This window comes from Carcharodon carcharias, chromosome 19 (genome assembly GCF_017639515.1).
Source record: "Carcharodon carcharias isolate sCarCar2 chromosome 19, sCarCar2.pri, whole genome shotgun sequence".
Classification (NCBI taxonomy): domain Eukaryota; kingdom Metazoa; phylum Chordata; class Chondrichthyes; order Lamniformes; family Lamnidae; genus Carcharodon; species Carcharodon carcharias.
In genome coordinates, this window is record NC_054485.1 from 92,059,975 (window position 1) to 92,080,156 (window position 20,182).

General features: G+C 49.5%; 2 protein-coding genes across 2 annotated transcripts in view; both read right to left on the bottom strand.

Moving 5' to 3' along the window:
• Positions 1-4,110: 4,110 nt before the first annotated feature.
• Positions 4,111-11,255, bottom strand: polr1h (RNA polymerase I subunit H). The gene is made up of 5 exons (XM_041212582.1): positions 11,119-11,255; positions 10,319-10,449; positions 9,616-9,722; positions 5,075-5,184; positions 4,111-4,407 (listed from the first exon to the last, which is right to left on the bottom strand). Exons 2-5 carry the CDS (start codon positions 10,440-10,442, stop codon positions 4,383-4,385), a joined length of 366 nt encoding a protein of 121 aa, XP_041068516.1. The 5' UTR covers positions 10,443-10,449; positions 11,119-11,255; the 3' UTR covers positions 4,111-4,382.
• A 2,832-nt stretch (positions 11,256-14,087) lies between these two features.
• The window catches only part of dhx16 (DEAH (Asp-Glu-Ala-His) box polypeptide 16), a 41,407-nt gene continuing 35,312 nt past the window's right edge, over positions 14,088-20,182 (bottom strand). Inside the window, exons 20-21 of the mRNA XM_041212581.1 lie at positions 18,111-18,284; positions 14,088-15,508 (exon numbers count right to left, since the gene is read on the bottom strand). Of these exons, the coding sequence (XP_041068515.1) occupies positions 15,380-15,508; positions 18,111-18,284 (303 nt within the window). The 3' untranslated portion in view covers positions 14,088-15,379. The remainder of the gene's footprint in view (positions 15,509-18,110; positions 18,285-20,182) is intronic.

Sequence of the window (20,182 nt, forward strand, 5' to 3'; positions counted from 1 at the left end):
CTGCTGCCAGGTAGATGGAAAATAGCAGTCTGTTATTTCTCAGCTCCACAAGGCAATATTACAGGTTCTAGCAAAGTGGTAAGCAACCTGCATGCAGCCCAACAGGGTTCTAAGTGCAGCCCATGAGATATTTTGTTGATCGTTGTCCACATGCAGGGCAGCCAGATTCCACTGGTTTCTGCCCGGGTAGCTTTTTTCCTACCGGTATTAAAGCGATACTCACGCAAAGCAAGGGCACATGAAGTGAGGTGCATGCTGATTGCAAACATTGGCTGCGAGAGTCGAGAGCTCCCTCTACGTCCAAAGTGCTGCATTGGTTCAAACGGCATGCCCCACAAATTCTGATTCATGAGGTCATGGTTAGAACACATGCCCGATTTCAATCTTGCAGCCCACTGAGATGGAGGGTGACTCATGCAGCCCACTCACTAGCTTCGGTTGCCCATCACTGTTCCAGCAGCTTGGGAAGGGTGTCATGTGACATGATTCCCACTTCACCTTGGTTTGGACAAAGGATGTTTATTCCTTGTCTCGATTCTTGAGATAGTTAATGTTTCAACAATTAATAATTTCAACAGAGGTTTCTGGGTTCTTTCACACCTGCCCCTGCCCTCCTGCAGACAGATCATCTCCAGTGGCCAAGAGCCTGGCCTTAGAAATGGAAGGGCCTTTGTACAAGTCTTGAGGATTTGATCTCTGCAGTCACAGGGGCATTCACGCCTGTTTAAAGATAATGAGGTTGCTGCCGTTCTGAAGGACAAAAAAATCATTTCGGATGAGTCATAGCCCAACATGGCTTCAGTCAGTTTAAAGCCTTTGTCCAGTGTATATATGAGCCTACCACTCCACAAGCATGGGGCAAGACGAGGAGGCAGGCCTACATGAACTACCACAGCTGGTACAGGGATCGAACACATGTGGTTGGCAGAGTCACCATCTCGCAGGGAAAAAATTAAGGGACACTGATGTGGGGAACCGTATAAGCAGGGGGTTGGGGGGGGGAATGTGCTGGTGAATCTGTCCAATCAGGCAGCCAGGACCACTGCAACTGTGATGCCTGCTGCACATGCACAAAATTTAAATGCAGTGAAATACAATCCGGGGCACAGGTCAATCACCTCTATTACAGGACAAACCCGTTAAACCCAGGACGGTTGGCCATCCTGGCACTTGGTGACATTGTTTAGATGGCTAAAGTGTGATGTACAATCATTCACCACCACACACTTTTTCTTGCCACTCAGCCAAATTTGTATCTATGCTGCCACTATCCCTTTTATTCCATGGGCTTCAATTTGTGGCACTTTATCAAAAAACTTTTAGTAGTCCGTATATACCACATCAAACAACTCAGTAAAGTTAAAAACAATTTGCCTTTAACCAATCTGTGACGACTTTTCTAGTTAATCCACACTTGCTCGAGTGACTACATACATACGAACATACAAATTAGGAGTAGGCAAGCCTTCTCTATTTGATAAGATTGTGTCTGATCTGATTGTGGCCTGAACTTCATTTTCCTATTTACCCCTACACCCTTTGACCCCCACTTGTCAATCAAGAATCTATCCAACTCAGCCTTGAAAATATACAATGACTCTGCCTCCACTGCTCTCTGGGCAAGAGGATTCCATAGAGTAACAACCCTCAGAGAAAAAAATTCTCATCTCCATCTTAAATAGGAGACGCCTTATTTTTAAACTGTGTCCCCTAGTTTTAGTCTCTCCCACAGAGATAAACATCCTCTCAGCATACATCCTGTCAATTACCCTCAGGATCTTACATGTTTCAATAAGATTCTTTTCTTTTCTTTCCAATCATATTCTTTTGAACTCCAATGGATACAGGCTCAGCCTATCAAACCTTTCCTCATAAGTTTACCCTCCTCCGTCCCAGGAACAAGTCGAGTGAACCTTCTCTGAATTGCTTCTAATGGAATTATATCCTTAGGGTCAAAGCTGTACACTGTACTCCAGATGTGGTCTCACTAACAACTGTAGCATAACATCCCTACTTTTATATTCCATTCCCCCTGGCAATAAATGGCAACATTCCACTCGCCTTCCTAATCACTCGCACTGTTAATTTTGTCCTGGAATATCGGCTCTAAAAGCTTTCCCACCACTGAGGTTGATCTGACCAGCCTGTTGTTGCTGGGTCTATCTTTACATTCCTTTTTGAACAAGTGTAACATCTGCATTTCTGAAGTCCTCTAGCACACACCCATATGACTGAAGAAGAGTCATACGGACTGGAAACGTTAACTCTATTTCTCTCTCTACGGATGCTGCCAGACCGGCTGAGTTTCTCCAGCATTTTTCTGTTTTTATTGCAGTGCTCAACTGGTGGTTGTCTCAACTTTACTCTTTACTCTTTCGTAACATTCTTGCATTTTTCTGTAAATAGCATCGAAAGTTTTGCTCTACCTACTGGCCCTAGGAATTCCATTTCACACGTGACTCAGCAATGTTGCCTCAAACACTTCTTGTGCAACTAAATGACAGCCTACATAAAACAAACAAAGACTTGTTCAAGGCCTTTGGAGAGGATCAATAATATGGCAAAACAGGATCACATTGTTCCAAGACATTATAAAGAAACTAGTGTACTAAATGCCACAACTGATCACAGGCAATGTTGAATATAAGCTGAACAGTGGCACTCTATCCCTCGCAGAAATACAATTGAACTGCCCCGCAAGAGTACCATTCAGCCCCCGGTCCAAACTTGACAACACTGCAAAACAGTGGACCAGGTCCTCTTGCATCAGATTGGACTTCTATCCAAGTTTCAAAGTCATTTCTCAATTGAATTAAATAAGTCCTGTTCTCCGGCAGATCAGAAAAGACTGCTGCAGGTGGCAGAAGGTGGGGAACGAAGAATTAAATGAAAGGGATTCTCTCCCATTCCTTAATAGTTGCAAGATATGATTCCTGCTGCCTCCTTGAATTTGGCTTTGGGTGGATTTGAGATTCATCTGCCAATAGATTATAAAGGTAAGCAGGCAGGAACCGCCAGTAGGAAGCACTTTCCTCCCAGGAAATTTGTCCTCAGTTCCGGGAGACTCCTGGTCGTCACATTCGTTCAGGAGATTTCACCGTGAAATTATTACATTCCTCAGTGACTATTTTACTCATGGGTATAATGTGGAAAAAGATGGCACTTCTGACAGTGCAGCACTCCATCAGTACTGCAGTGTCAGCCAGCATAAACCCTTACTTATTTTTCTCAGCCAGTGCGGAGAGCCAGGTTGGAACTCTGGAGTGGCACATCAGCCTCTGACATGTCACTTTCAGGAGAGTTGGGCAGGAAATTATCGAAAGGAAAAACGAACCGGAGGAAAAGTCAAGGTCATTCAACATTTGACTACAAACAAAAACCTTTACAAAGAGCATTAATAGTTAATGGTTATGTAGGCTGTAATTCAGTGAACAGCAATGCCTCAACGTGCAGGGAGCACCCAAGGTAAGAAAGCAGACGAGACCATCAGGGAGTGATGGTTCAGTGGCTTCAAAGACAAAGGAATGTGAGAGCGTTTAGAAATTCCACGAGTTTGAGTGACGAGGAGACCTGAGGAGGAGCAGTCAGACCACACAGGAGTGATCCTACAGAGATGGATGGTATGACCAGCAGACTCTCCATTCTGGCTGATGTGACCGACCAGTCACGTGCTGGGTGCGTCTGTCTGGTTAAGTGTCTGACGCAGCTCTGTTAAATCTACGCTGACGTGTCCCTGTTTTTGAGTCGTTAACAAGCCCTGCCTTACCTCCACCCATGCCACACAACCTCCTCCGGGTCCCAGCCCCCATTCTGCAATGCCTTCAGCACCTGTATGGCGGGGGGGGGGGCCTCTTGCTTTACAACAGCCGGACTCTTACCCAGTGCCCCGCACACGACCCAAGCAGGGCCGTGCTGCCCGCTTTCTCAATGAGGGTGTGGGGATTTCGACTGCCAACATCCCTGTGAAGCATCTTGGACATTTTTACTATGTTAAAGGCAACACGTGTAAATGCAAGTTCCTGACGCTATAACGCGTTGTGCTTTGTTTATTTCTCATGGATCCTGGTTTAAGCCACCATCGCGTGAATGTTCCAAAAACTCTTGACAATCTGAATTTGGTTCGTTTATTTACATAATCTGCAACTGAATATCGTACAGGGCTGGGGGTGGTGGGGTGGAGAAAGAGAGAGAGAGCCCTCGCCCTGCAATCGGCCCATTAGTTGCAAGAAGTAATGCACATTCCGACCGCACTCACAGCCCAGCTGCCACCATGTCCCATCTAACAGTCAGTCTCAGAGGCTTCATGCTGGGGCGAGGCACCATCAAACCAGCTCCTTTAAACCAGTCCAAGCTCCTGCCACACACTTTGAGCTCTCCTGCGATTAGGAGTCCTCCTTTTCTTGGTACCTGAAAGGATGAGATACAACATCAATGCGTTGCAAAGCCAAGATTATGGTTACAGGAGAAACGGTGGTGCAGTGGTCATGTCACTGCACTTGTAATTCAGAGGCCCAGCCTAATGGCTCTGGGGACATGGGTTCAAATCCCATCATGGCAGCCGGTGTCATTTAAAATCAAATAATGTAAAGCTAGTCTCAGTAATGGTGACCGTGAAACCATCATCAATTGGCATAAAAACCCATCTGGTTCACTAATGCCCCTTTTAGTGAAGGAAATCTGGTGTCCTTACCTGGTCTGGTATACATGTGATTCCAGACACCATGTGATTGACTCTGAACTGCCCTCTGCAATGGCAAGTCACTCAGTTCAGAGGCAATTAGGGATGGGCAACAAATGCTGGCTTTGCCAGCGACTCCCACATCCCATGAAGGAATTAAAAACAAAAACACCATTGGTTGAATCTATTGACCAACTGCACCTCGCTCCCACCCTTCCCTGAAACCAGCCAACTCGCCCCACCACCCCCCCCAAATTCCTGGAGACACGTCTCACATAGCCTTAACCGCACTCCACCTCCGCTCCCCCTCCCGAACCTTCCCCACAGCCCCCCAAAACAGGTCTGCGCCACTCTCCGCGAATTCCTCCGTCGACCCCCACCCAACCCTGTACCCACCTGCAATTCATGCACGTGTAGAACACAGTCTGTCCTTCATCTGCTGAGCGGGTCTGCCGTGTGTGATACACCATCCCGTCGTGTCCACAGCGTGAGCACTTCCGGTCCACCTGGAGGCAGAACACACTCTGGTTTGAAAGCAGCAAATATCACCACTCCACACCCACGCCCCCCATCCCCCCCCCCACCGCCCCCTCCTTTAGTGTCTGAGACTGGGGAGCCACCACCGATAGTTTGCACCCTCAAGCCCCTGCGCCTCTTCCACCTCTTCCACCTTCCCACAAGTGGGTCTTAACCTGTTCGCACAATTCCACACACCTCCGCCCCCCGCCCCCCCATTCACCACCTAACACACCATCCCCTCCATTCACATGGAACAGGAGATGGGAATGAGGAGAAACTCTCTCTCTCAAGAGGGTCGTGAGCCTTTGGGACTCTCCTCCCCAGCGAGTGGCAGAGGCAGGGTCAGTGAATATTTTTAAGGCAGAGGTAGACAGATTCTTGACTAACAAGGAAGTCAAAGGTTATCAGGGGGTGGGGGGGTGGTGAGGAGAGTGGACTTGAGGCCACAGGTAGATCATGTGGCAAAGCAGGCTTGAGGGGCTGAATGGCCTACTCCTGCTCCTAATTTGTATGTTTGTATATACGTCATTTAAGTCTCCTCCTGAGACTCTTCCGCCATTCTTGGCTGATCTTTGACCCAAATCCATTTACCCTCTGTTGCCGGATATCCCTTAATACCGTTGGTTGACAAAGCTTTATCAATCACAAATTTAAAATTATCAATTGACTTCACAGAAGAGTGGTCCAAACTACCACAACACTTTGTATGTAGAGGTGTTTCCTAACTTCACTCTTGAAAAGTCTGGCTCTTAGTTTGTAGACCAGAGCTCCTTTGTCCTAAAGCAATGCCCCACCCCTCCCTCTGCCATCCCCATTTCCCCCAAAAACAGGTAGAGGAAATAGTTTCTATCTACCCAATTAGTGTCCCTAAATATCTTGAAAACTTTGATCAAATCATCAATAATCTTCTAAATCACAGGGAATACCACCCGAGTTTGTGTAGTCTCTCTTCATAATTTAACCCTTGCAAGTCCAGATTTCATTCTGCTGAATCTCTGCTGCACTCCCCTCCAAGGCCAATATATCCAGGATTCCCTTTCAGGGAATCAAGGGATTTGGGGAGCGGGCAGGAATGTGAAGTTGAGGCCTCAGTTGACCCTCCCACTCACCGCCTATCTAGCCTCTCCCACACTGCGCTCCTCCTACTGCCTCGTTCGCTTCTTTGCTCACTTCCTCCACCCGCGAGCCTCTCACAAGCCCAGAGCCACAGCAAAGAAAACACAACAAGAGAAGGGGCAGATCTTGATTTTAAGGGAACGAGGATGGGCAGGTGGAAGAGGTCATCAATGGGAGCGCACAATTCAGAATTCAGTTAGATTTAGCACACTTATGGAAAGAGAATTGGCAAATGGAAGCGAGCGGTTGGGAAAGGCAGCGCTGTGTTTAAAAAGACAAACCGAGCATGCACAGTTGCCACGTGGCTCCCGGCACACACGTAGTAACAACGCTAAAACGTAAAAGGGGACAGCGGTATTGGGGTAAGTTCCACAATTTACAAATCCCGCTTAAGTGAAAATGCGTTATTAGAATGCGCTTTAAACGGGGGTATTCCCCTATAAATATAGGTGCGAAATTAAAAATTAAATTAGGAAAACAAAGAGGGGGCTTGAAAAAATATTGGCAAATAAGATCATGGAAAATCCAAAGGTGTTTTATAAACACTGGACATTGCGTCTCCTGCCAACGCAAGACGGCCCCGAAGATGGCTCCTGCCAACAACAAAAATGGCTGCCGATAGCTGTCCGCACACGCTCAGAAAACCAATGATGTCATTCCGCTGCGCCCGGCCTGCCAAGGAACTTGAGATAGAAACTTAAGCCTGATTTCATTGCCCTGCTGCCCATCCACTTTTCGGGATGATGGCGAGAACTCTGGGTTGTGCATTTACATCCAAAAACACATCTCCTCCCGTTTCATTAGGTTTTACATGTTTTGGGAACGGGCTGTCAAAACATTTTATGTAACTCCGGGTAAGCCCCTTAAAGTGTCCACTAGATCCGGGCGATGAGGGAATACCAGTTAAAGAAGCAGAAGTTGCAAAATACCGCCCTGCAACTCCAATAACTGTTTGATAAGCACCTCTGCTCCTCCTGGCCGCTGCCTACTCTGTCGCTCGCGGTGACATCACGGAACAAAACACCAGAGCTGCGCATGCACGGCATTGGCCACAAACGCAGCCAACTCTTAAAGAGCAAGAGGACAACGAAGGCAAGTGTAGAGCCTATTCAAGGAAATCATTATCGTGACCTGTGTGCGGAGGTGCAAAACGTGGGCATGGTTCCAAATTAATACTTTGTGACTGTCATCACAAAAAGAGGAGGAAGGTACGGGAATTGCAGTTCAGGAGGAGTGTGAAATATTGGATGGGGTAAACACAGTGAGAGGGGAAATATTAAAGGAGTTTAGCATCTTTGAAATCGGATAAACAACTAGGCCTGAATGAAGTGTATCCCGAGCCATTCAGAGAAGCCAAGGCAGAAATAGCAAAGTCTCTGGCCATTTTCCAATTCTCTCGTCAACAGTCCTGCTAACATCGTGCAGTTGCTTAAGCAAGGGAGGAAGGGATAAACCGAGCAACGACTGGCCAGTCAGCCTAACCTTGGGTGGTAGGCAAATTATTAGAAACAATTTTGAGACAGGATAAATCTTCATTTAGAAAAGCACAGATTAGTCAGGGCCAGTCAGCGTGGATTTGTTAAAGGAAGATCACATCTGACTAACTTAACTGAATTTTTTGACAGAGATCACATGGTGTGTCGGTGAGGGTAGAGTGTTTGACATGGCCTGCATGGGCTTCTAGCAAGGCTTTTGACATGGTCTGACATGACAGACTGGTCAGAGAAGTAAAAGCTCATGGGTCCCAAGGTAAAATGGCAAGCGGGTCTAAAACTGGCTCAGTATGCTGGGAAACTGTTTCCACCGATTGGGGAATTGAAAACATGGGGGCAGTGTCTCAGGATATGTGGTCGATCATTTAGGACTGGGATGAGGAGAAATTACTTCACTCAAAAAATGGTTACAAATCTTTGGAATTCTCTACCCCAGAGGGTTGTGGATGCTCCATCGTTGAATACATCTACGGCTGGGATAGGCAGATTTTTGGTCTCTCGGGGATATGGGAAGCAGACAGGAAAATGGAGTTGAAGTCCAAGATCAGCCACGATTGTACTTCATTGCAGAGCAGGCATGTTGGGGCATGTCGTCTATGCCTGCCCCTATTTCTTTTGCTCTTACGTTCAGTGGCAGGAAGCCCCATCTGGTGGATGGGGGTTTCTATGACTGGCAGGCAGTTTGCAGTGGGGTTCCACACGGTTCAATACTAGGCCTCTTGCTCTCCGTGGCATATATCAACAACGTCGATTTAAATGTAAGAAGCACAATTTAGAAGTCTGCAGTTGATAGAAAAATTGTCAATTTATCCCCTTGAGCCTGTTCTGCCATTCAATAAGATCATGGTTAATCTGCGACGCAGCTCCACATACCCACCTTTGCCCCTTATCCCTTAACACCTTAATGCCCAAATTTAAAATTATAACTGATCAACTACAGTCCGTCGAAGAGAGTTCCAAACTTCTCCCGCCCTTTGTGTTTCCTCATTTCACTCCTGAAGGGTCTGGCTCTAATTTTTTACACCGTGTCCCGTTAGTCTTAGATTCCCCGGCCAGCAGAAATAGTTTCTATTGACCCCATTTGTTCCTCTTAATGTCCTAAAGTCTTTAATCAAAACACCCCTTAACCATTTAAATTCCACTGGATACAATCCTAGTCTGTGTAATCTCTCTCTGTAATTTAACCCTTGGAGTCCAGGTATCATTCTGGTAAATCTATGCTGCCCCAAAAGGCCAATATATCCTTCTTACAGAGATATAAAGGACAGCATTCTATTGGCCTTTTTATGTTACTTTCTGTACCTGTTCCTGACACTTTAGTGATCTGTGTAGAAGGGCACCCACCACAACCCCAGTCTCTTTGGATAGTCACTGTTTCTAGCTTTTCAGCATTTAGAATGTATTCTATCTTTTTAAGTCTAGTGAATGGCCTCACATTAGACTCTATATTGATAACCATTTACTATAGATCTGCCCATTCACTTAACCTATCAATGGCCCTGTAATTTTAAACTTCTATTGACACTTACAATACTGCCTATCTTTGTGTCAACGCTTCCCCCAACACATTTAAATTGCTCAACACACCTGTCATTACAACGTCCCAAAGTTCCCTTCTATTATGCCTCCTGATTAAAGGGCTCTTTTAATAAGTCCTCCCATTCAAAGACTGTTCCAAAATGGTCTCCCAAAGCCCACAGTGCCCCCACCACCCTGCCCGCGCCAGCCACATTTAAGTGTCTCCCTTCCGGTTGTCTCTGATTCACAAAAGCTCACGGCATCCCTGGTAACTCCATCATGGCCACTCACCACAGGTCCTTTCAGTTCTCCTTCCTCAACTGCAGCTGCCATGTTTAACTGCATAACTTCTGGATTGTTAAACACCATCTCCGAGCAGACCTCAGTTCCTTCAAACACTGCAAAAGAACAAAGGTAGCAACATGGAGCTCAGATTTAAAATACAGGCCATGGGCCTCAAGCCACTTCCAGACCAGTTGAAATCTAGGTCAAAATCAAACCCATCCCAACCTGGGGCCCTCAAACTGAAGGCGGCCTGAACCAGGGCCCTTAAACTAAACTCAGCCCCAAATAGGCCTCATATTAAACCAAACCCAGACTGTCAAACTAAACTCACCTCAAATCCAGGCCAACAAACCAAACCTGGCTCAGAGGGAGGCTTGCAAACAAAAACTTGACACCTCAAACTAAACCCAGTTCAAACTTGCCTTGGTTTCATGGGACAGAGTTGATAGCGGTGTCACTCTGTAACCATCCCTGTGCTCTATCTGCCCTGGGAGTGTTTGATGGGACAGTGTAGAGGGAGTTTTACTCTGTATCTAACCCCGTGCTGTACCTGTCCTGGGAGTGTTTGATGGGGACAGTGCGGAGGGAGCTTTACTCTGTATCTAACCCATGCTGTACCTGCCCAGGCAAGGTTTAATGGGACAGGACAGAAAGTTTTACTGTGCGCACAGCTCCTGTAACATTTACCCAAACAATCTTAAACACTCACTGTGAATACTGATTTGGAAATCACACTTGCGACAAACGACGTACTCCTCAAGGCCAGGCAGTGGCAGGATCGTTCCGCACTCAGGGCAGAAATCCGGGTCAGACTGGAAGCAAGAATCAGCCATGGTACTTCTGGAGAGGCCGAAAGAATTAGATTTTTAGTGCACATGGGACATGAGCTGCATGTACCCTCGTCTCCAGCAATGCAGCCTCTACCTCTCAGCTTCTAAATACTCTTGTTACCCAAAATCATTGCAAACTGTCTCTCCTCTCCCTCCATATTGCCGATGACTAATTTGGATTTCATGGTTCGCTTGGGGCTCCGGAATCGAGACTGCCATTCTCCAATGTCTCAGCCTCCACATGCCACAGAATCCCGAGTACACAGGTTTACAGTTAGTAGAAGATCCCATGCTGATGTACAGCAGGGGAGTTCTTCCTGGTGTCCTGGGCTAATACTTGCGGCTCAACCAACATCACAAAAACAGATTACACGGTCATTATCACATGGCTGTTAGTGGGAGCTTGCTGTGCGCAAATTGGCTGCCGCGCTGCCTACATTAGGGCAGTGACCGCGCTTGAGAGGGGCTCCAGTGGCTGAAAAACACTTTGAGACGTTGTGAAAGGCGCTATAGAAATGCAATATCTTCCTTTTCCCTTCGCTCCCCCCCCCCCCCCCCCCCCGCCAAATCTGCTGTTCAAATTCATTCCCTCTTCCTTCTCCAGCTGCTCCCATCGGGGCCAACCCAGCCCCATTAACCCGAACTGAAACATGAAAATCTGCGCCCCGGACAAAATCACCTTCGGCCTGCGACTCAGGCGCTGGGCCCAGAAATAGGAAACATCGCCCCCCTCCTCCTCCTCCTCCCTACCCACTCCGCCCCGCTCCAGGCGCAGCGCCACCGGGCGGTGGGGAGGAGGAGCCGCCAGCGACTGCGCCACCGGGCCGAGGGGAGGAGCCGCCAGCAACAGCGCCACCGTCCGAGGGGAGGAGCTGCCGCCAGCGGCGGCGCCGCCGTACGGAGGAGAGGAACCGCCAGCGACAGCGCCACCGCGCGGGAGGGGAAGAGCCGCCAACCACAGCGCCACCTGGAGGAAAGGAGAGAGGAGCCGCCAGAGACAGCGCCACCCGGCGGAGGGGAGGAGCCGCCAGGGACAGCGCCAAACGGCGGAGGAAACCCGAGAGAAATGATGGGGATTGTTGGATCAGTTATTTTGGTGAATGGCTGGTATTACGATCCCAGCTGATATTACTACTGAACAATTCCGTTCCCAGAGGCGAACCCTCGATAAATCCAAGCCTTTTTTTTAAAGAAATCGCGGAGGAAAGTTATTCAACAAATTCACTGGAATCTGGTGAATTTTTAAGCAAAAAATAAAATATTTATTAAACAAGAAAAATGAACTATATTACACCAGACAAAAATGTTAGAAAGATCTTAATACAAACATAAGAAAACGATTCAAATATTCACTATTCCCTCACCCAGCTATACCTTTGCAGACACATACAAACTCGGAACGAGAGAACATACCATATCTATCTTATACTATAATATTTGTGTTACATATGAACCAACTGTTGAAGTGTGGACAGATGCAACACGCTCCAAAGTAAATGACAGATGTGACCAAAGCCGAGTCTATGGATTTCTCAACAACCCACCCGGCAGCTTGTCGCACCGTGAACCAACCGGTCTCCCTGAAACTCTTGTTTTTCTCATGAGGGTTTCCAATCTCCACATTTGAGGAGCTCGCTCACCCGGGAATGCTCCTCACTGCCGCTCCCACTTGGACAACTTCAACAAGGGCCCACCCCGCCAGGGTTTCAATCCTGCCTTCCGAGATTCCTTTCCCTTGGACCTCCGAGGACACTCACGCTTCACCTTCCAAAGCACACTTCCAGATCTTTGGCCGTGCCAAACAGAGCACCACTGCTCCAAAAGGGTACCTTTGCCCCTAATGGCCCGCAGCACGTGGTCACCAACCTTCGGCCGCCTCCTTGGATCTCAACCCCGCTTCGCTTCAAATCTACTCCTCACAGCTCTTTCTTTAACTTGGAGCCTTTTTCCCAGTTCCTTTACCTTGACTCAGTGGGTGCTTTCTTTGATCTCCGTCTTTAACCCTGCCTGGGACTTTCTTCTGGGGCCTTTTTCTGTCACACTCCCTGGTTTGGGACTTCCTCCTTGATTTAAAATTTTTTTTCCCTAACTCCCCCCTCCATGTCCTGCTCCCTGGGACACTTTCTCTCTAATGGTGTTCCAGTTCCAGGTCACCTGACCTGCACTTTCGCACTGTTTCACTTCTGTGTAACTCTTTTCGCGATCAGAGTTTCCGAACACTGGAAATAGATAAAACGTGTGGCTGCAATTTTTTTTTAAACGATCTGTTCTCACCAACAACTTATATTGATATAGCTCCTTCACTGTAATAAAATGTCCCAAGGTGCTTAACAGAAGCATTATAAAACAATTTTTCTAAATTCATTCATGGGATGTGGGTTTCGCTGCCTGGGCCAGCATTTATTGCCCATCCCTAAATGCCCTTGAGAAGGTGGTGGTGAGCTGCCTCCTTGAACCGCTGCAATCTACGAGGTGTAGGTACACCCACAATGCTTGCTAGATAGGGAGTTCCAGGATTTTGACCCAGCCACAGTGAAGGAATGGTGATATATTTCCAAGTCAGGATGGTGAGTGACTTGGAGGGCAACTTGCAGGTGGTGGTGTTCCCATCTATCTGCTGCCCTTGTCCTTCTACATGGTAGTGGTTGTGGGTTTGGAAGGTGCTGTCGAAGGAGCCTTGGTGAATTCCTGCAGTGCATCTTGTAGATGGTACACACTGCTGCTACTGTGCGTCAGTGGTGGAGGGAGTGAATGTGGATGGGGTGCCAGTCAAGCGGGCTGCTTTGTGCTGAACGGTGTCAAGCTTCTTGACTGTTGTGGGAGCTGCATTCATCCAGGCAAGTGGGGAGTATCCCACCACACTCCTGACTTGCGCCTTGTCAATGGTGGACAGGCTTTGGGGAGGTGAGTTACTCATCGCACTATTCCTAGCCTCTGACCTGCTCTTGTAGCCACAGTATTTATATGGCTAGTCCAGTTCAGTTTCTGGTCAACGGTAACCCCCAGGATGTTGATAGTGGGGGATTCAGTGATGGTAATGCCATTGAACGTCAAGGGGTGATGACAACAAGCCACATAAGATGATAGTAAGGTCAGATGACTAAATGCTGGGTCAAAGAGAGAGGTTTGAAGGAGCATTTTGAAATAGGAGAGAGAGGTGTATGGAGGATATACCAAAGGTTAGAAACTTGGCAGCTGAAAGCACAGCCACCAATGATGGAGCAATTAAAATCGGGGATGCGCAAGAGACCAGAATCAGATGAGCACAGAGATCCTGGAGGACTGTCGATCAGAGATAGGGAGGGATGAGGGATTGGAAAGCTTTAAAAACAAGGTTGAGAATTTTAAAAACGAGGCCTTGCTTGGCCGAGAGTCAGTGCAGGTCAGCGAGTGCCGGGGGGTGATGGGTGAAGTGGAATTGATGCGAGTAAGGACATGGGAAGCTGCTGCCAGGATTTCCTCACAAAGTCACGTTTATCCATGTACCTTGTCCTTACTGACCTCCTTGGCTCTGCATTCCTCAGTGCGTTAACTATCAAGTTCTCGCCATCGCTTTACAAATCTCTCCATAATCTCAATGTTCCCTAATCTCGTCCACTGTATTCGCCACCACCTCCCCGCCCCCACCCCAAACCCCTCCTTCAGACCCTCTGTGGCACATAAGCCCTGCTGCCTCACCACATCTCTCTCCTACCACTGTCCTAAATTCCACCTTAACATCACTGCTTTCAGCCTCCACATCACCCCCCAGCCCCCTGTACCGTGTCCATGCTGTCAAGGAAGCATCTGCATTCAGGGTACAGCGTACAGACATTGGCAGTAATCACATGAATATCGTTCTGACTGTGAAGGATCCTCACACCTTCTATTAGGGGTCACTGACTGCAGTACTGAAGGAGCCCAGTGATGGGAGCCTCCCTGTCCTGGTTCACTGACGGCTGGGAGATCCTTGGTCTTCTAGCACTGAGGATAGCTGAGGCCGCTGTGTTAATAGTCACCAACTACAGCTCGTGAGGGAATCCAGTGGCAAGGCCTCTCAGTCCCGTCACTGAGATACTTTGACTTTAGGCCCCTGAGGGAATCCAGTGGCGAGGCCTCTCAGTCCTGTCAGAGACACACTGGCTTTAGGCTGCTGAAGGAATTAACGGATTTGTTTAGTAGTAAATTCCTCCCAGGGGCGAGAGGGGGTCGTTCCATTAGTAAAAGCTCCATTGCAAGTATTCTACACGAGCTACAGATATTAACAAACGAAAGACCGAGCTTTAACGGGAAGACAAGAGCATTTTTTTTTACACAAGTGGCAAACTTTATTTAAAACCTCAATAATCAGCAAGTCCAGGCTGCCGAGACACCCCGTGCTGCAGAAACTACACAGGTACAAAAGTGAACGAGTCCTGAGAATCAGTCACTGCTGCTGACTGAAGCTGAGCCCGGCTCTGTGATACCTGCTCCTGCGCCAGGCTCCCAAAACCACTGGGTTTTTGTCCCCGGTAACTCGCCCCGCTTGGTTATCTCGACCCAGTGCCTCTGATCCACCAGGGTGATTGCGGCATGGTGCCACAAGAGACTGCCAGGCCGCGGCCTGGTTATGGTGGGAGCCACCGTTGGTCGCGGGCCTTCTTCGCCCAGCCCCGAGCTGCCGCCTGCTGGGGCGAGGTAGAGTCCTCCCAGGGGCAAGAGGGGGGTCGCTCCAATTCAATCTGACCTAGGCATTGGACGCAATCCCGGGAACGTCAGTGGAACCCGTATTCAAGGTTATCTTCCATACGATAGTCAGTCTGTGCATAATGAACGACCAAGAACATTGACAGTGGTCCAAGGGTGACATGGAACTGCCCTGGGAGAGGGTGGGTGGGGGGGTGGGGGGGAGGGGAGGGTAGGACACACACGGCTCATGTTCCTGGCACAATAGGTTTGACCTCTGGGAAGCGCTGTCACCCTCAGCCCAGCTCCTCCCGGGTCTTCCCCACCTTCTTGGGCATCTTCTTGCTGGCCGCATCCTGCAGCTCTTTGGACTTGTAGTAATGGGGAGCAACCTCCAACAGCCATCCACTGTCGATCTCAATCACCTGCAACAGAAGGGCAGATTGAGATGGGTTGCGCGGAGTTAAAAGGTACCCGGCGTGCTGCGCAGACAGAGATACAGAAGGTGGTATGCTCAGTGAAGGGCTGGAGGGGGGGGTGGGCTGACTCATTACAAACCGAAAAGGCGCCAACACCATCATCAGGCTCCATCCATAAGATGGGGAACCCTTCCTCATTGGCCAGGTGTCGGTTGTGGCTCGGTGGGGGGTGCTCTCCGACTGAGTCGGGAGGTTGTGGGTTCAGGTCCCACTCCAGGGGCTTCTCCTGGTTGACACACCCAGCGCGGTGCTGAGGGAGTGCTCTTTTAGGAAGAGACATTAAACGGAGGCCCTGTCAGCCTTCTCGGGTGGGGAGGCCCTGTCAGCCTTCCCGGCTGGGGAGGCCCTGTCAGCCTTCCCGGGTGCGGAGGCCCTGTCAGCCTTCCCGGGTGCGGAGGCCCTGTCAGCCTTCCCGGGTGCGGAGGCCCTGTCAGCCTTCCCGGGTGCGGAGGCCCTGTCAGCCTTCCCGGGTGGGGAGGCCCTGTCAGCCTTCTCGGGTGCGGAGGCCCTGTCAGCCTTCCCGGGTGCGGAGGCCCTGTCAGCCTTCCCGGGTGCGGAGGCCCTGTCAGCCTTCCCGGGTGCAGAGGCCCTGTCAGCCTTCCCGGGTGCGGAGGCCCTGTCAGCCTTCCCGGGTGCGGAGGCCCTGTCAGCCTTCTCGGGTAGATGTAAGATCCCATGTAGCCACTACTTTGAAGAGCAACAGGGCGATTTCTCTCGCATCCACTGATTCTTCGTCAACCAATACCACAAAATATATATTTAGACCGGCTGAGCTAAACGGCCTCTTTGTGTGTTGTCTGAACATAAGAAACAGGAGGAGTAGGCCATTCAGCCCCTTGAACCTGCTCTGTCATTCAATAAGATCATAGCTGATATGATATGATTGCGGCTTTAACTCCACTTTCGGTCTGCACCCACTCCAAAACAACCCTTAATTCCCTTGTCAATCAAAAATCTGACAACCTCTGCCCTGATTATATTCAGCAGCCCATGCAGTCCATGTCTTAATGCAGCAAGACCCTGAACAATATCCAGGCTTGGGCTGACAATCGGCAAGGAACATTTGTGCCACACAAGTGCCAGGCAATGACCATCTCCAACAAAGGAGAATCTAACCATCTCCTCTTGACATTCAATGGCATTACCATCGCTGAATCCCCCACTATCAACATCCTGGGGGGTTACCATTGACCAGAAACTGAACTGGACTAGCCATAGAAATACTGTGGCTATAAGAGGTCAGAGGCTGGGAATCCTGTGGCGAGTAACTCACCTCCTGACTCCACAAAGTCTGTCCATTATCTACAAGGCACAAGTCAGGAGTGTGATGGAGTACTCTCCACTTGCCTGGATGAGTGCAGCTCCAACAACACTCAAGAAGCTCAACATTGTCCAGGACAAAGCAGCCCGGCTGAGTGGCACCCTTTCCACAAACACTCATTCCCTCCACCACTGACGAACAGTGGCAGCAGTGTGTGTACCATCTCCAAGATGCACTGCAGAAATTCACCAAGGCTCCTTCGACAGCACTTTTGAAACCCTTGACCTCTACCACCTAGAAGGACAAGGGAAGCAGATGCATGGGAACATCACCAGCTGCAAGTTCCCCTCCAAGCCACACACCATCCTGACTTGGAAATATATCATCATTCCTTCACTGTCGCTGGGTCAAAATCCTGGAACTCCTTCCCTAACAGCACTGGGGGTGTACCTACACTGCATGGACTGCAGCTATTCAAGGTGGCAGCTCACCACCACCTTCTCAAGGGTAATTAGGGATGGGTAATAAACACTGGCCTAGCCAGCGATGCCCACATCCCATAAATGGAAAAAAAACAGCCTCCACTGTTCTTTAGAGTAGAGAATTCCACAAGCTAACGACTCTGAGAGAAAGAATTCCTCACTTCCCTCTTAAAAGGGTTAGGCCTTATTTTCAAACTGTGCCCTCTAGAGGAAACATCCTCTCAGCATCTAGCCTGTCAAGTCCCCTCAGGGTCTTGTGTGTTTCAATACGATCACCTCTCATTCTTCTAAACTCCAATGAGTATAGGCCCGACCTGGTCAGCCTTTCCTCATAAGACAAGCCCTTCCTTCATCCCTCTCTGTGCTTCTGAAGTTGCCTCGGTGTGGGGATTGAGTTTGGGTTGGGGGGGTTGGGGAAGATGAGAGGGCAGGCTGGCCTGGCAATGCCCTCCACAGGTGAATAGCTGCCAATTCTCACTGGGCTGGGCTTATGCCCCAGGGTACTCAGGATGAGGCACCAGAGTCAACCAGCGCCCTGAAGGCTCCTGCAGAAGAAGCAGGAAATAGTAATGTAGAGAGAGAGAGAGAGAGAGAGAGAGAGAGAGAGGGAGGGAGGGAGGGAGAGAGAGAGAGAGAGGATAGAGGGAGAGAGAGAGAGGGAGGGAGAGAGAGAGCGAGAGAGAGGGGGAGAGGGAGAGAGAGGGAGAGAGAGAGGGAGGGAGGGAGAGAGAGGGAGAGAGAGAGGGAGAAAGAGAGAGAGGGAGGGAGGGAGGGAGAGAGAGAGAGAGATAAGGGGAAACCATACCTGTCTCATGAACTCCTTAGTAGTGAAGACGAGCTCGTGGTAGATGAGCCATCGGGGTTGCTCCTCGAACAGGCTGCTATTGGGGTGGATGTAGACCGCTTGCTGGTGCTTCACCGTCTTGTAGCCAGTGCGTGTGAGCCGGGCCGTGTGATAGAAGAAGCCAGCGGTGATGGCCTTGAGGCAGGGGAGTGAAGAACTGTATGTAAGGACACTGTCTGAACGCACCATCTACCCAACTGGTTCCAGTCACTGGGAGCCCATTACCCAGACCGGCTAATGTCCAGAATCAGCTATTCCCCCCTCATTCCCACTCGCAAATGACCACATCCGTTGAATAAAATTTCAAACAGCTGGACGTGGCGGGATTTCACAGAAAAATATACCAAAGAGGCCATTTGGCCCCTCGTACTCGTGCCGGCTCTTTAGCAGATCTATCCAATTAGCCTCACTGCCTCCGGCTCTTTCTCCGCCATCCTGCAAAAATGTTTCCTTTTCAAGTATTTATCCAAATCTCTTTTGAAAGTTAAGATTGAATCTGCTCCCCCCCTGCCCTTTCAGGCAGTGCATTCCAGGTAAAACAAAATGATCATCTCTCCCTCTAGTTCTTTAGCCATTCACCTTAACTTTACCAAACCCTCCTGCCACTGGAAACAGTGTCTCCTCATTTACTCAGTCCAAACCCCTCATAATTTTGAACAGCTCGATCATATCTTGCCGGAACCTTCTCCACTCTAAGGAGAGCAATCACCACTTCTCCAATACCTACACATAACTGAAGCCCCTCATCCCTGGCACCATTCAGGACTGGCCAATTTGAATTCACATCTAGCTGACACTATAATCACTGCACAACTGTATCCAATGCTCAACTCCAGTCAGACTGCTGTAGGATACAAAATCAACACCGGAATTGGTGCAAGAAATTTCATAACAGTTTCCCAACCAGAGTAATATGACCAGTCCCGTGTGCGGTTAGACAGATCTGGGGTAGGCAGCCTGGCTAGAGATGAGCACATTCAATGGTCCCCCAACTCTGCACAAACACGAGCAGCAGCCTCACTCTACCTGAATGTGACCACACTCCACAGTTTGTCACAGTCTGGGCCCACACAATGTGGGCTGAGGAGATAGGGAGGCCCCCACAGCTGCTTCCACCACCAAGTAGACTGGAGCAGGCTTCTGCATGCCCTTCGTTCACAGTAGCACCTCCTACTGATTCCCCATCCTCAATAACAGAACCACCTCCTCCCGACTCCCCACACCCTCAATAACAGGACCACCTCCTCCTGACTCCCCACACCCTCAATAACAGGACCACCTCCTCCCAACTCCCCACACCCTCAATAACAGGACAACCTCCTCCCGACTCCCCACACCCTCAATAACAGGACCACCTCCTCCCGACTCCCCACACCCTCAATAACAGGACCACCTCCTCCCGACTCCCCACACCCTCAATAACAGGACCACCTCCTCCTGACTCCCCATACCCTCAATAACAGGACCACCTCCTCCTGTCTCCCCACACCCTCAATAACAGGACCACCTCCTCCCAACTCCCCACACCCTCAATAACAGGACAACCTCCTCCCGACTCCCCACACCCTCAATAACAGGACCACCTCCTCCCGACTCCCCACACCCTCAATAACAGGACCACCTCCACCCGACTCCCCACACCCTCAATAACAGGACCACCTCCTCTCGACTCCCCATCCTCAATAACAGAACCACCTCCGCCCGACTCCCCACACCCTCAATAACAGGACCACCTCCTCCTGTCTCCCCACACCCTCAATAACAGGACCACCTCCACCCGACTCCCGACACCTTCAATAACAGGACCACCTCCTCTCGACTCCCCATCCTCAATAACAGGACCACCTCCTCCTGTCTCCCCACACCCTCAATAACAGGACCACCTCCACCCGACTCCCCACACCCTCAATAACAGGACCACCTCCTCCCAACTCCCCACACCCTCAATAACAGGACCACCTCCACCCGACTCCCCACACCCTCAATAACAGGACCACCTCCTCCTGTCTCCCCACACCCTCAATAACAGAACC